The sequence below is a fragment of the Entamoeba invadens genome (assembly GCF_000330505.1).
Source record: "Entamoeba invadens IP1 unplaced genomic scaffold scaff_1105074724605, whole genome shotgun sequence".
NCBI lineage: Eukaryota > Evosea > Mastigamoebida > Endamoebidae > Entamoeba > Entamoeba invadens.
The window spans coordinates 207,668-223,255 of NW_004443753.1; the positions used below are offsets into that span (position 1 = coordinate 207,668).

The window sequence follows — 15,588 nt, forward strand, 5'->3', positions numbered from 1 at the left end:
ACTGATAGAGTACAGTGTAACCAAGTGAATGCAAGGTATTGTTTCTATAAATTGGTCACAGTTGCACGAAGATAAAGTGGTGCCATCAACAATCATTCCCATACCACTTATTGCGTATCTATACTCTGTCATGACTTTGTGTATAATATCTTCGGTAAAACGTACAGTATATTCTCATCTATCACCGACCGAGCCGCATTGTAATCAAAATTGAACTGTAAATCAAAACGTATGCTATCTGCTTCAAGTAGTTGCGCCAATTCCAAAAGAGTCACTTCTTTTCCCCCAAACTTAAGTTTAAAGACTCCAAAGTATCCTTCTATCGCATTTGAAGTTGTTCTGTTTGAAATACGCTCTGTGACGCTTGGTCTCCAGCAGTCCATCACATTAAGTAAACCTTGGATTAATCGAATTTTATTTTTAGTACGGTCTTCCTTTTTTTCGTTTTTATTAGCTATTTTTAATTCATTAATTATTTCAAATAGTATTTGTCTATCATTTAATATAATGTTATCACTTCCTTCAATTCTTTCATTTTGATCAGTACTAAGATCTGAGCCACTCATCGTCATTAACGTTTTGACAAAGTCTGTTTCTGATACCGTTTTATCAATCATTTGATACCACATATGAACAATATTTGACCTTTCACCAAAGGCAACGATAAGATCTCTTGCAATATGCCTGTGACAGAAAACGAATTTGATTCCAGAAAAGACAGAAGAAAGTGCGGAAATCTGTGACATACACCTATCACACACAACCAAATTAAATATTCTAAATTTAGAAACGAATTTGAACAAGTTTAAAAACGAATCAGTTGTTCTATCTCTTAATATACCATAAAAAATAATATGCGTTTTATTTTTTTCGTCTAAAGACACTGCTACTATTAAAGGCAAATTGAATACATTAGTTAAAGCTGTATCATCTATAAACATTCTATTTGAATAATCAGTTGAAATTTGATTGACGTTGAAAGCAAAAAAAGAAACAAATTGTCCTGAACTGTTTTTGGTGAAGTGAGTTGAAAATTGCATTGTTTTTTCGGCGTACAAAAATAGTTGTTGTGTTTGATCTGGTGAATATTTATTGAATGAAGATGAAATAAGACGTCGAACTACTGATGGTTTAACTGCAAGATTCATTGTAGTGACAATTTGTGAAGGGGAATAATGTATCATAGCTAGTTTTTTCATCTCATTTATTTGTTCCTGTGAAAAAATAATTCTCATGTGTAATGGAATATCCGTCGTAAAGTTGTGGGAGTGATTGTTTGTTATAACAATATGTTTAACCATTGTTTTATTTTCATTCAAATTCAAACAAATAGTACAATAACATTTTTGGTAAACACAACGGAATGTCTGTTTGAGTTTTTGTGAATCGCTGTTTTTAGTAACAAAAAGAGAAAATGTCTGGTTAGCAACAGAGATAGCTGAAGCCTCTGCCATTGTTTTTGATTGGGTTTTGAAGCTGTAGGAAATAAACGCATTGGCTATTGAATCGATGATGTTGTCTGGGGTTTCAATCCCTTCTTTAACCAAATAAGGATTGCCTTCTTTGGTTTTTACATCGAAGGTAAAAAGTACTTGGATTTTGGTTGAGTGTTCTTCCATTTAGTAATTAAGAGTTTAAGATTTGTTAATATTAAAAGTGTGGTTTATTTAATTATTATATAATTTAGTGTTTTAAAGTTAAATATAAATCAAAACGTTTACTTTGCGCCAAAACATGCGACAAAAAAAAAACAAAAAAACAAAAAAATGACGTTTTATATAAAACTTTTTATTTGTTTTATTTTATTAGATGTAAATGAGAAAAAGAAAAACCCTATTTTTTTCAAGACTCAAAAAACAAAAAATACAAAAAATGTTTTATTTTTATATAAAAAATATGTATTTATAGCGGGGTGTGGGTGTAAAAGGTAAGTCCCTAAAAAATCAAATTATTTAACATTAATTTATAACATATATTTTAGTAAAAAAAAAACATTTTGTATTTTAATTGTGTTAATTTTTAATTTAATTTTTTATAGTTTTAAAAATTGTTAATAATTCCCAAATTTTGAAATATTATAAAACATTTTGTATCCCATTTACACTACATTTTGTGATGTCCAAATTGAATGAAAATTTGTTTTAATAAACAAACTCAAATAATTAACATAACAATGATTGAATATGAAATGGAGTCAACACACAATGATATTGAGTCTCTTAGTGACAAAATAGAATCAGAGAAGACACACCAGTATGACATTTCAAACATCAAATACATGATATTACTAATTCTTTGTACAGTGTTACTTGTTTGTGTCTTACTCTTTTGTGTCCAGCTTCACTTCAAGGAATTACACTAATCCAATTTTTGTGACTTTATTACAAAACATCCCAACATATTAATTATTACATGTTCCAATCTACTATATCCGCAAATGGGTCTCTCACCTCGTCTTCCATCGCAACTTCAGTCGACATTCTTCTATAGCATGCATTTCGTTTCTCAATCGACGTATCTGGCAACAGTGAACACACACTATCCATCAACTCCCTTGTCTCCTCTCTCAAGTCGTCTATTTGTTTGATATCCTCTTGGTTCGTGACATTTCCCTTATCCGACGCATTTTCCACGGTGTACACTGTTTGTAGCACCTCTTTGACATGCTTCAAAAAACTGAAATACCCACTCACAACTACTCTGTCCTTCAACCCTATCTCTTGTAAACACCCGTCCAAGAACTCCGAGTGCATATCGCTCAATTCTTTCACCGTCTTCTTCTCTTTCTTGATAAAAGTGTCCCACTTCTTTTCTATCACATTACATTCACATTGTATCATTATCTCTTCAAGCGCTTTCATACACTCTGAGACCAACAAGTGTAAGTGGAACCGGAGTGAAGCATACCTCACCTCTCTCACTAAAGGCAATGACGTATTTGTCATCTTCTTCATTGTCCGTGCAAGTAAGTACCTATGGTACTCCAAGTCAAACAAGAACCTGAAGATGACTTGATACCTCTTTGTCGCGTTGTCGTCGACAATCAACGACAAAGGAAAAGGTATTACATTTTCAATAGTCACCACTTCGAACATGTACCTCACTCCATCTTGTACATTCTCGTCAACAAACTTAGCAACACAATCTTTGACAAATGAAATTGAGATGGACGAAGGGGGGATTTTAATCCCTTTCAACTCAAAGAGAAGTGAATCAAGCACTCTGTATGAAGTCGGCATCTCGTCCTCGTGGAAGTATTTTCGTGATAAAATCCCATGGGAAACATCGAAAAAGTTGAAGTAAATAGTAGGGTTTCCAAACAAGTACGTTTCTCTCAAAATGTGGTATGTGGAATCGATGTGACATTGTTGAAACACAATGAACAGCGCCTTATTCACAGCGTCCGATTGTTCTCGGATCATTGCCTTCATTTTCAGTGGTGAGAAAATGACGTTAGACTCCAGTTTGAGTATCGGAGTCTTTGGTATTTCATCTTCTATTTCAGGCGCCTGTTGCAGTAACATTTGTTGGAATAATTCAGTCTCGTGTTGTTTTCTGTATTGTGCAATAGAACGGAGGTATTGCCCCGTTTGGAATATGACCATTGCATGAGGCGCCAAGAAAAAGGGGACTTCCTGTTCGACATAAATTGGGGCATTGTTAACTGGGCGAATGAAGAACTCGTCATACAAGAAGTCTCCATTTGACATCCACCCCGAGACAAAGGCAAAAAGTGGCTGACTTGTCTTTTCAAGCAACTTCTCTATGACCCTTTCAGACGTGAGATTTCCTCCAAACAATATCTTTTGTTCTGCGAGCACATTAAACACAGCAGCGGGTATTTCATCGCCAGAGATATGTGTAATAACACTGCAAATTGGTTTCAGGGTTTGCAACGATTTCATCAACTCCACAACAACTTCTTGGAGTGTCCAGAAATTTATACGAGCTTCTTTCTCTAAATCGCACACCTTTGTTACAAACTCGTCCCGAAACTCTAATATCCCTTCGCATAATGCTTGTTGCGTTGGACCTTTGTGGTCTTTACTCAAATATTCTAAGACTATAGAATACTCTTCTACTAAGGAAACTACTTTAGTAACGATTTGTTGAAGGCGACTGTCGATCGTATTCATCACTTGGCCATAACGCTTCATTTGGTCGCGGATAATCTCGATACCTTCGCTTGCAAAACACAGACACATCCCAAAGATTCCTTTGATCAACGTCGACTCTTGCTCGTACAGAGGACGCATCTCCCGGTTCGACACAAAACGACACCTCTTCTCAGGAATAGACATGTTAATGTTTTTTTCTGTTCTTCTCTTTTCCATGGTTCGGCCAATTTTTTATTGTCCCAAAATTGTGTCCCTGTTTTTCATTACGGACTAAAAGTACTATTATTGTGTTAAAAATCCTAATTTGATAATTATCATATTTTTGTTAAGTTTTTTAAAAATACATTATTTCAATGCATAATCAAAATTATTCTAAAAATATCAAACTTCTTGAATACAAACGATTAAAAATGTGATTAAATAATATTGTTAATAGACAAATATTGCAAATTGATACCAAAAATGAAGATTTTTTATAATATAAATTTTATAAAAATTAAATCATATATTTTTTCTAAAGCTTTTCTATTTTTTAAAAATAAATATTTTTTTTTGTTTTTTCAAACAAACAAAAAATGTATAATATAAACAATAGTAAAATATATTAATGAAAAAATCATATACAGTCAAAGGCGTCTATTTGTCGTAAATATAATTGTCGAAAATTTATCAATATAATTGTTAATAATTTAATTGTGTAACTACTTTTATATACACAAAGTATATCAAAGTATACTTTTTCGGTTAATATCTTTTTGTTAATAATTACATATAAGCGAGATATTATTTTCAATATTTTTAAATGTTGTTTTATTGTTTTTCATATTTAAACACATAGCAGTAAACATGTATGTATTTTATTTACACGACAATATTAATGATAACGTTGAATAGAAGCATTTATAAAATATTAATTTTCAACAATTTAACAACAACATTTTGTGTATATTGTTATATTGTTTATTTCTACACTTTTTATTTAAAAAACGTTACAATATAAAACGTGGTAATTTTCACTGTGTAAACATGTAACATCAAACTAAAACTTAAATGATAACACCAAAATCAAAATATTATCATATTTTACAACAATTTTTGTGTCAGACTTGTGGCTCATGTGTACCTTTACAAAAGATTTTGAAATGAATTTCTCGTAGTTCTTAGGATTTAAAGGAATAGATCCAATACAGTTCGTTTTTAATAAATACACATTCATTTATTTGTATTAAAAAAATTAAAAAACATCACACTGTATTTCAACAATTATTTGACAATGGTTTAAAGCGGGATATTTCAATTATATAAAAAACAAAATTGAATTATTTTACCATTTACAAATAATTGTTATAATAATTATTTTCCAGACTTTAATAATCACCATTAAGTTGTGTTTTGACAACGTTTGTTCAACACCCATTTTTATTATTTTATTTGATTGTTATTTAACGTTAAACAACAAGTATATTGTTTGTTAAAATAATTATATTAATTATTGATTCGATTGTTTTTTATATTTCTTGTTTTCATTTTCATTTTCATTTTCAAATTAGTAAATTTGGTTAAAGCAAAAAACAAATAGTCAACATATAAATAAAATTAAAAAAAATCTATTTATATATGATTTAATTAAAATGGTTGTTGAGTTAACATTTCTTAGTTAAACTTTAAAAATAAATTCGGTTATCATATTAATATCATTATATATTTATTAATTTAATAAAAAAACAAAAAAATAAGATTTAAAAAAGATGAAATAATAAAAATTATTATTTCTTCTTTTAATAATAATGATTATTATTATTTTAAATTGGGATATTAAAAAAGAAACAAATAATAAAATTATATTATTTTATAACCAAATCACATTTTCTTTGTTAGGCTTTACACCCGAAATATTATAATCAAAAAATAATATCAAAAATGCTAATAAAACGGGAAAAATATTTTACCCGTTTTATTAGCGGTTTTCAATACTACTTTTAGATAAAAATATTTCGGGTGCGAAGCTGAGTCTTAATAACTGTATTAAAAATCAAACAAAAATCAAATAAAATGTATTGAGTGTAAAGTAAGTTGTTCTTCTTTTGTTTTTATATTGTTAATAAATACAACTTTAATAATCAATAAAAAAATTTACCCACAATTGTCTTGTTTGTTTGATAAAAATTGTGTGGTTTATTTTATTATCATAAAGTCGATTTAAGATACAATATACTTGTTATAACTCAATAAAAACTAACAAACAAACTCTGTTCAAAAACCCAATCAAATTAAATAAACTAATTATTCGACCTCATTTAACTTGAAAGAAATAAAACTTATAAAAAAAACAAATAATATGTTAGATATCTTACTCACAAAATGTAGAGCGTGAGTGGGATATAGCTCTTTTATTCTGGTATCGTCAACACGGCTTTACTACAATTGTACATCAATCATGTCAAGTACGTTAGTGTGAACAGACTATAGGTGTAGTGAGTGCAACACGATTAGCGAGTGCAATATATATATATATCAACGAGTTAAACACAATTATTGAAAAAATAACAAGTGATGATATCTGTGCCTTAACAACAAACAACGTGTTTCTGAAATGAACATGTGGTCATTGCGTGATTTGTGTTTGATTAGAAACACGTGCTGTATTCGTGTGATAACAAGAAATGGTTGTAATACGAAGACTACTTTGTGCATGCGAATGACAAGTGTGGTTTAAATTAAAATCAAACTCTATCGCTAATTATGATGTTGTCAGTCATCATAAGATATGTAAAGAAGAAATTATACGTGACATATCATATGAGTGCAAAGAAAATAATATAAAAACTATCTGAATATAATTTTAACAACTTTTTGAACAATCAATCAACACCAACTTTGGCCTTTAGCAAAATATGAGAGTTTGTTTAGAAAGTGTGACAATAGATATTTATGAAATTGCAAAGTTAACTAGTTGTGCAATGTGCAAAGTATATAGTGGTATTACACCATGGGGTTGATTCTGAGTTATGTGATAATAACTATAAGAAGTGTGTCACGTATGCCACGAAATACATATAGTGCTAATTTTGGTATGATTATAAAAATAATTACAGTCACATGAGTGATTTTATAAAAATTTTATTTGCAAAATTTGAGTGAAGTTGGATGTGCAAATGGTTATTTTTCAAATTGATAAAAGTATGATTTCATCTAAAATTGATTTTTCGTTTAATTTGTGCCAAAGTTGTGCAGCAGATCACGTTTAAGTCAAAAAGAAAGGTGTATATTATATGACAGTGGATTACTGTATGAGTGCAGCGAATATTGTGTATTTGCAATTGAGAAAATGAAAGAAGATGAAAACAGTAAAAAACTATACAAGAAAACGTTAAAGCAGTTGACGATCAATTAAATTAAATTGATACACGTGTTGGTGTGTTGAAACTGAAATAACAACTGGTGTTCTTTAATGAATATTTGAGTTTTTCAAATACAGTTGTTAATTTCATATTTTGATGACGAGTCGTTTTCATCTTTGAAAATAACCGTTCGACACCCATTGTCGTTGGGAAAATGGTCATCATTTTTACAACAAAACTTCGTAACTTTGAGAGTTTCAATTCTTTCAATGTTGTAAAAATGTCGACCAGAGTGAGCCCGTATTGGTAATTGGTCAAAATCTCAAGAGTTTGTTGCAACTCATTTTTACTTTTTATGATATTTTTTCTCATTTTTTCAATTTCACTTTCGCTGCAATTTGTTAAATAATTTGTTAATATAACAACTTCCTCTGATAAGTTCTTGTAATTATCAGTTAATGTGATATTCTTCCCACTTAATATTAGTTCAGGAATGTCATTAATAGCCAGAATACTATCAAAACTATAAGGTGTTGGGTTTTTGTCCCAAATAGTCAAATCAATAGTGTAATTTGAATAGTCGACAAGACCACCAATTGTGTTCATGTTGACCGAGTGTGACACATTATTGTATCTCAGAGTTAGTTCAGTCAAAGTCCTATATAATAATTTCAGAAGCAACGAATGGTCGACTTTGAGTACCTTCTCGAGTTCGGCAAAATCTTCAAAGTTTGTTTTTTCAACCTTTTTTATCATCATATCAATATAATCAATAAACACAATAATTCTTCTTGTGTATTCGGGAATTGTTCCATCTTCTTCTTGAAGGGAACTCGAAAAATAAAATAATATTTTGAAATACTCTGTTGTTACCTTGAAAATATTCTTAATTTGTATTTCCTTCATATCAAATTTTGTATATATTATACCATTCTTTTTAAAATATTCAAGTAAATCATTTTGCACATTTTCATTCAAGATATACTTTGATATGGCTTTGTAATTGGAAGTAATATCTTTCAAATTGTTATATATATATATAACCATCGTGTATAGCAATAAGTCGCAATTCCCGATTTTACAATTTTACTTTGTTTTTCGAAGTCGCTAATTCTTTCTTCTTTACAAAACCATTGACAAAAAGATTCTATCATTTTCACTTCTGGTTCCGCGTCGCAACTTTCACCGACTAGATGGAACCTGTGGGCAGAACACCACCATCCTTTTATTGGTGGATATGAGATGTGCGTTTTAGTTGTCAACAAACCCAACTGTACATTAAATTGTTCAACAACGCCTCCATCTACTCCACACATTGTAGCACAACCATCTGTTGTTATACAGTGTAATTTATCCAATGGTATTCCCAGTGATACCAACTCGTCTAGTAACCATTTTGCAACCGATTCTGAGTTTGTTTCTTTTTTCATACTCTTTAAGAATAAGAGGGACAGAATAAAAGTCATTATTTAATTCATACCTCAAAATAACACAATAGATTTCTTTGTGATTTTTGGTGGTTGAGTCAGTTGCGATACAAATGCACCCACAATTTTCCACACAATCCGCAAAATCACCAAAAGAAGAAATGTTTGCTCTTTTAATTTGCCTTCCAACAGATCTTTGACTCAAACTTAGTGATTTTATGTCGTCAAAATGTTGTCTCGAAAGCAGGTAAAAGGCCAAGTACTGTCCAAATCTTACTGCATTGATCTGTGATTCGGATAAACCAGCCTCGATAGAAAGTGAATTTATCAAATACTCAACGATTGATCTTTTGATAATATTTTTATTCTCCGTTTGTTCACTTTCATTTTCGAAAAAATAGTCAATCAAATCTTTGTAATTGTCAAAATCAAATTTACCTTTATAGAATGTGTATTCTCGAAAATCTTCCAATACTTTATTTAAATTCGCATTTTCGATACCAACACTCTTATACTGCGCAAATATTCCATGTTTAAAAGCTTCGATGGATGTGTTCAGTTTATCAGACGTTTTTCGTTTGTGTTTTATGTCAAAAATGTTGTTTTGTGGTGCACGTGTAACATCGTTCGTTTGTGAATTCCCCAGATTTGAATGTTCTTCATCAATCAGATTTATTTGAGAAGCATCATTTGTATGTTCAATACCAGTTAATTGTGTGTGGGAATTTACATGTAGTTCAGAAATGTTATTTACCACTTCATGTTGATCGTTTTGTGTTCTTTCGATTTGTTCGACTTCTCTGACTTCTTCTTCATAAGGATTATCAGAAGTACAATTGAACAACGGTCTTCTTCTAATGGGTTGTATATCAGGAGGCACAGTTCGAAATTTAGAATAAGAAGAACTGTCAAAAAACCTCTGAACGATGGCAACTTTTGAGTACCTCTTGTTAGTGTATGAATACCCGACTTTGGATGTTGTTGTTAAAACATCGGTGGTATAAATTTCCGTTGAATTAGTGTTATCCGATTTAACAAATTCGTCAAATGCTGCTTGTTCTTCTGATGAAATACAACGGATTGTTTTTGGATGTGACTCCAAGTGACTTCCTTTCGAAGACTTTTTTATCCATTTATTGTGGAGCAGACAAAAATACCAATCTTCTCTGTTTCGTGTTGTTTGGAAAGAAGCGTGTAAAAGACTTCGAGAAAAAGCATACAAATCATTCAAAAACACAAAATTTTGCTCTTCCATTGTTATTAATTAGTTTTAAATGTATTTATGAATATGATTATTACTAATCTTAAATTTTATTGATAAAACAGTCTTAAAAACCGTAATATTTCGGGAAGGGGTTTTACTATATTATAATTATTTTCAACAATATCAAATAAAACTATAAAACGACCCACCCATCACCGTGAACGGGCAGGAAGGAGGGCTATTAGAATGATTAAGGAATCAACCGACATCCTTTTTCTAAACCTCACCCTCTGATTTAAATAAAATTATACTATAAATTAATAGATATATACATAATTTAATATTATGGGTAATTAATTATACAATAACTATTGTTAATTATATAATATACTAAATAATTATAATTTAATTTTATAATATAATTTATAATAAATTTAATTGTATAATGAAAACTTTTATTTAAAATCAAAGGTATTTATCAAATCAAGCAGGTTTACTTTTTGAGAAAACTATGTCTTACAATGATAAACCATTTAAAAGAGATTTATGTCAAGTCGTTTGAAACTGAAAAAAACTTGTAACTGATAGTCTCAACTAAGATCTATGATCAATAACCGAACAGAGAAGAAGTTTGCGGCTGCTATATTCAAGTTCTTGATGTGGGTGAAGTAGACATTTGAGAAAAAGGTGTCTGTCTAATTTGCTGATGGATTATATGAACTGTTGTATTTGTATACTATCACCTCTTGTTAGATCCACGCAACTCATTTGGTAGTGATTGTTGGTGTTAAGGATGAAGACGGGAAAACAAATGCAGAGTGTTTTATTGCATTCAATGATGCATTAGTGACTATTGGAGAGAAAGACTCTATAGTTAAAAGGCATGCGAATTGCATTTTTAAAAAATTGCAAACGATCAGGGCAACAGAAGAACACCATCGTACGTTGCCTTCACATATAGCGAGAGGCTGATTGGTGACACAGCAAAGAACCAGATTGCGATGAATGTGAAGAATACAGTCTTTGATGCAAAGAGACTGGTTGGAAGACGCTCCAGTGATCCAGCAATTCAAGAAGATATGAAGCACTGGTCATTCACTGTCGTCAACAATGGCAATGACAAGCCGTTGATTCAGGTGGAGTACAAGGGAGAGACTAAGAAGTTCACACCAGAGGAGATCAGTTCGATGGTGCTGACGAAGATGAAGGAGACAGCAGAGGCGTTTGTGTATGGGAAAGTCAACAATGCAGTCATCACGTGTCCAGCCCATTTCAATGACTCGCAACGACAGGCAACAAAGGATGCAGGCACAATTGCAAGCATCAATGTGCTTAGAATCATCAACGAGCCAACAACAGCAGCAATAACATCTGGACTTGACAAGAAGACGGAGAGAGAAAAGAACGTCTTGATCTTTGATCTTGGTGGTGGAACATTTGATGTACCACTTCTTGCTATTGACGATGGCGTCTTTGAAGTGAAGGCAACAAACGGCAACACACACCTTGGTGGCGAAGACTTTGATGACAAAATGGTAAACCACTTCATTGCCAAATTCAAGAGAAAGCACAAGAAAGACATTTCAGGCAATGCACGAGCTGTCAGAAGACTCAGAACATCGTGTGAAAGGGCAAAGCGAACACTGTCATCGGCAGCAACAGCAAACATCGAAGTCGACCAGTTGTATGAAGGCATCGACTTCTACACGTCACTCACAAGAGCACGTGGAGTCCCATAGTTGAAGTCACATTTGACATTGATGCAAATGGGATTCTGAATGTGTCGGCTGAAGACAAGACAACGGGAAAGAAGAACAAGATCACAATCACTAACGACAAGGAAAGACTCTCAAAGGTACCAATCAACAAGGTGGTTGCAGACGCAGAGAAGTTCAAGGCAGAGGACGACAATATGAAGGAACGTATCGAGGGGAAGAATGGACTTGAAAACTTCTGCTACTCGATGAAAAACACACTCAACGAGCAAATTGCAGCAAAGCTCTCACCAGATGACAAGGCGGCAATTGAAGCAATGATCAAGGAGACACTCGACTGGCTCGACAAGAACCAATCGGCATCAAAAGATGAATACACACAGAAACAGAAGAAGCTGAGGCTAAGATCCAGCCCATCTTCATACAGATATCGACAGAATAAAACTGGTAACATGTCTGGTGCACAAAAATGGGGTGCAAAGAAGAGCGACACAAAGGGATCAAAGAAAGAAGAGGTCGACTTATGTGATTTACTTGTCTTAACATAGTTATTCGAAGTGACCCAAAAAAACTAATTTAAATTTGAATTAGTTTTTTAACTATTAATTTGTAACAAAATTACTTGTTGTTTTGTGTTTGTCCATTATTAAATGTATTTTTGGAAATAATTATAATTTTTGATAGTAAATTAATAATAAAAATATAACTCGTTATATAGTTTTAAAACACGATAAACACAACAAAAAGATAATTTTATACACAGAAGGACGTCCCAATCCCACAAATTACCTATTTCCCCTATATTCCCATCCTTCTTCCCCATGTCCATTTTTTTCTTTATTTGAATAAAATAAACTGTTTTTCAAAAGTCGGTACCGAAAGGACCCGACTTTTTGAAGTAAATGATTCCAAATATTTTTCATTTTGTTTGACATCGTTTTTTTGCTTATTTTTTTCCCTCTTATTTTTTAAAAAACAAACTTGACTGAACCTTGAATTTAGACCAAGCTAAAAAATTAAATAAAAAATAACAAGGAAAATATCAAATAACTTACTTCTTCAAAAATTTTGCTTGACCATATGGTTGTTTTTGCCGTGAGTAAAACCGACTTTTTCTCTTTTCAAAAGAAAATGTTAATGATCCAACAAATAATAAAAATCTTTCAATTTCATTAACACTTACAACACAAAGAAAAGATTATTGAAAATAAAAATAACCATTTAATATGTGTAGTGTTTCAAAGTTTGTTTTTTTTAAAGAGACAACCATAAAATAACAACAAGTTAGAACGATTTATTGTGTATTTTGAAGTGGGGGAGAGTCGTAATGTGAGAGGTAAAATACGGTTATCTCACCCATTCAAACTACTCGTCCATTACCAAAAGGCAAAAATGCCGATTTTTTGAGAATCTCAACAGTGAAAAAGACTGAATAACAGTCTCAGAAAATCGGACAAGTTTGTTCTAATTTTTTGTTAAAATCCCGAAATTTTAATTGAAATTTATAACTGTATTGGTTTTGAGGGTTAAAAAGTCGGTACTGTTTTTTCTTTTTTTCAAATGGAAATTATAAATGAAAACAACAAAAAAACTTTAAAAAACGGGAATTTATTATAAAAGGGTTTCCACTACTAATTGGTAAAGTACCGACTTTTGGCATACAGTTTATATTATATTATTATGTATAATATACATAATAAAATATTATTATGTATTATTTTGGATTATAATATAATATGTAATATATATCTTGTAATTTGATAAAAACATAAATTTAATTGTAGTTCAGAAATGAGTTTTTTGTTGTATATTAACAATAAAAAAACATATTTGGGTCAAAAATATTTATTTTGGAAATAAATCTACAATTTTTAAAGTCGATAAATTTACAAAAGTATTTTTGTAATAACAAGATAAAAATAATTATCTTTTACCACAAATGAACAAATAGCACGGAAATTATATATTATTTACTTAAAAAATATAACCTTTTACCAGTTTATTAAGTTGAAAAGATGCTTAAAAAAGATTAATTTATAAAATGATGTTGTTGTTTTTAGTTAAATAGGAAGACAATAAGATGGTTTTATTAAAATTTATTTTAATTAATTATTAATTAAATTTTTTGATGCTTTATTTGACTAAATATAAATTCCAAATTCTAAAACGGGTTTGTTTTCATTGTCAATTGATAATTCTTTTTGCATTTTTTTGTATTTAATTTAAACATAAAAATACCAACAAACGGGCTTTTTAAAGTATTTTTAATTTGTGATGGCATTTGATACAATTAAGTTGTCCCTTTTAAATAGAGTGTTTTAAATTAAAAAATAACACAGTTTTGTTGTAAATAAATAAATATTTTTATTGATAAAACAGTCATGTTTTGATTAATTTTTAAAGAGAAAATGAATTAATAACAATAGTTACATTACCATAATAAATAGTTTGTTGAATTAAGACTTAAATAAGTTTTGTATATTAAAAACCAAGTTTTTTATCCAGTGTTAAAAACAATCTTTGTTTCGAGTATTATTAATTAACTTTGTGTTTTAGAAAAAAAATATGTTTTCCGTTTTTATTTTGATAAACAATCCAGACAACATTTTATTTGTTTTTTTTGATCAAAATATTTATTTTATTTTACATTGAAAAAAATCCATTTTATAAATATAAATGAAACAAACCAAGAATACAACGAAAAAACACAATATAAATAGATGATCTGTAAAAAATATTTGACAAAGATTAATAATTGAAATATAACCCTCGTGGTTTATAGAAACATTTTTAGTTTCTCCACGAGGGTTAACATCGGAGCGAATAGGAAGGGAAGAAAACCCAGATATGAAGCGAAAACGAAGGACCAAACATATAACAGGAGTCACCTAGGAAAGGATAGAGTTAAACTGTTGGGATGGTGACTATACTTGTGGTGTTTGAAGCCGAAAAAACTTGGGTGGAAGGATTTGGCCGTGTTAATGTGCAAATTATATGCAATATATGAGTATGGGGCGAAAGACTAATCGAACTATCTAGCAGATGGTTACACCTGAATATTCCCTTGGGAAGGTTGAAGTGAGGAAGTAGTGACGATTGGTAAAGACAATGATTACACATGATGGACAGTTTGATTTTTCAACAATTTAACAAACTATGAATAGTCGAGAGATTCAAAAATATACTAATTTATTAGGAATGAGCATATGCGGACTTCAATTTGTCCTAGTTTGGTAAGCAGGACTGGCGATGCGGGATGAACCAAACATACAGATAAAGTGTCCAAGTCTTGCATGAGGAGAACCATTGAAAATATTTATTCATATTGACAGGAAATTTGCCATTGAAATTGTAAATTTTTAGAAAAGTGTAACAACTCATTTACCGAATGGATGAGCCTTGAAAAAGGAAGGTATTATAATGAGAGAGAGTGATACTGTATCCTTGTGGAGGCTGAGGCACACGAGGAGTAAGGAAATGCATGGTGTCAAGAATACGTGAGTGATAAAGGTCGAGAAGTAATTTCTATTGAAACAGACTTGAGTACAGATCTTGGTGGAAGTAGCAAATAATTAGAAGAGGAACAAAATATCTAAGGACTGAAGAGGAGAAAAGTTCCTAGACAACATTAATTGCAATGAGGTGAATCAATTCTTAAAGACAGGCTGGCATAACAACAATACCCAATGAATATATAAACGTGTACCAAAAAGTAAATCAATTTGAATGTATTTGTTTATTATTTAATTGTTTATCATTATAATAGTATAATTTATTTAATAC

The 15,588-nt window shown here is 30.8% G+C and overlaps 1 protein-coding gene across 1 annotated transcript; it reads right to left on the reverse strand.

Annotated features, from left to right (window-relative positions):
- Positions 1-2,408: 2,408 nt before the first annotated feature.
- On the reverse strand, positions 2,409-4,301 carry EIN_499270 (hypothetical protein; the record flags this gene model as incomplete). Its single annotated transcript, XM_004261390.1, has 1 exon — positions 2,409-4,301. One exon carries the CDS (start codon positions 4,299-4,301, stop codon positions 2,409-2,411), a length of 1,893 nt encoding a protein of 630 aa, XP_004261438.1.
- Between the last annotated feature and the right edge of the window lie 11,287 nt (positions 4,302-15,588).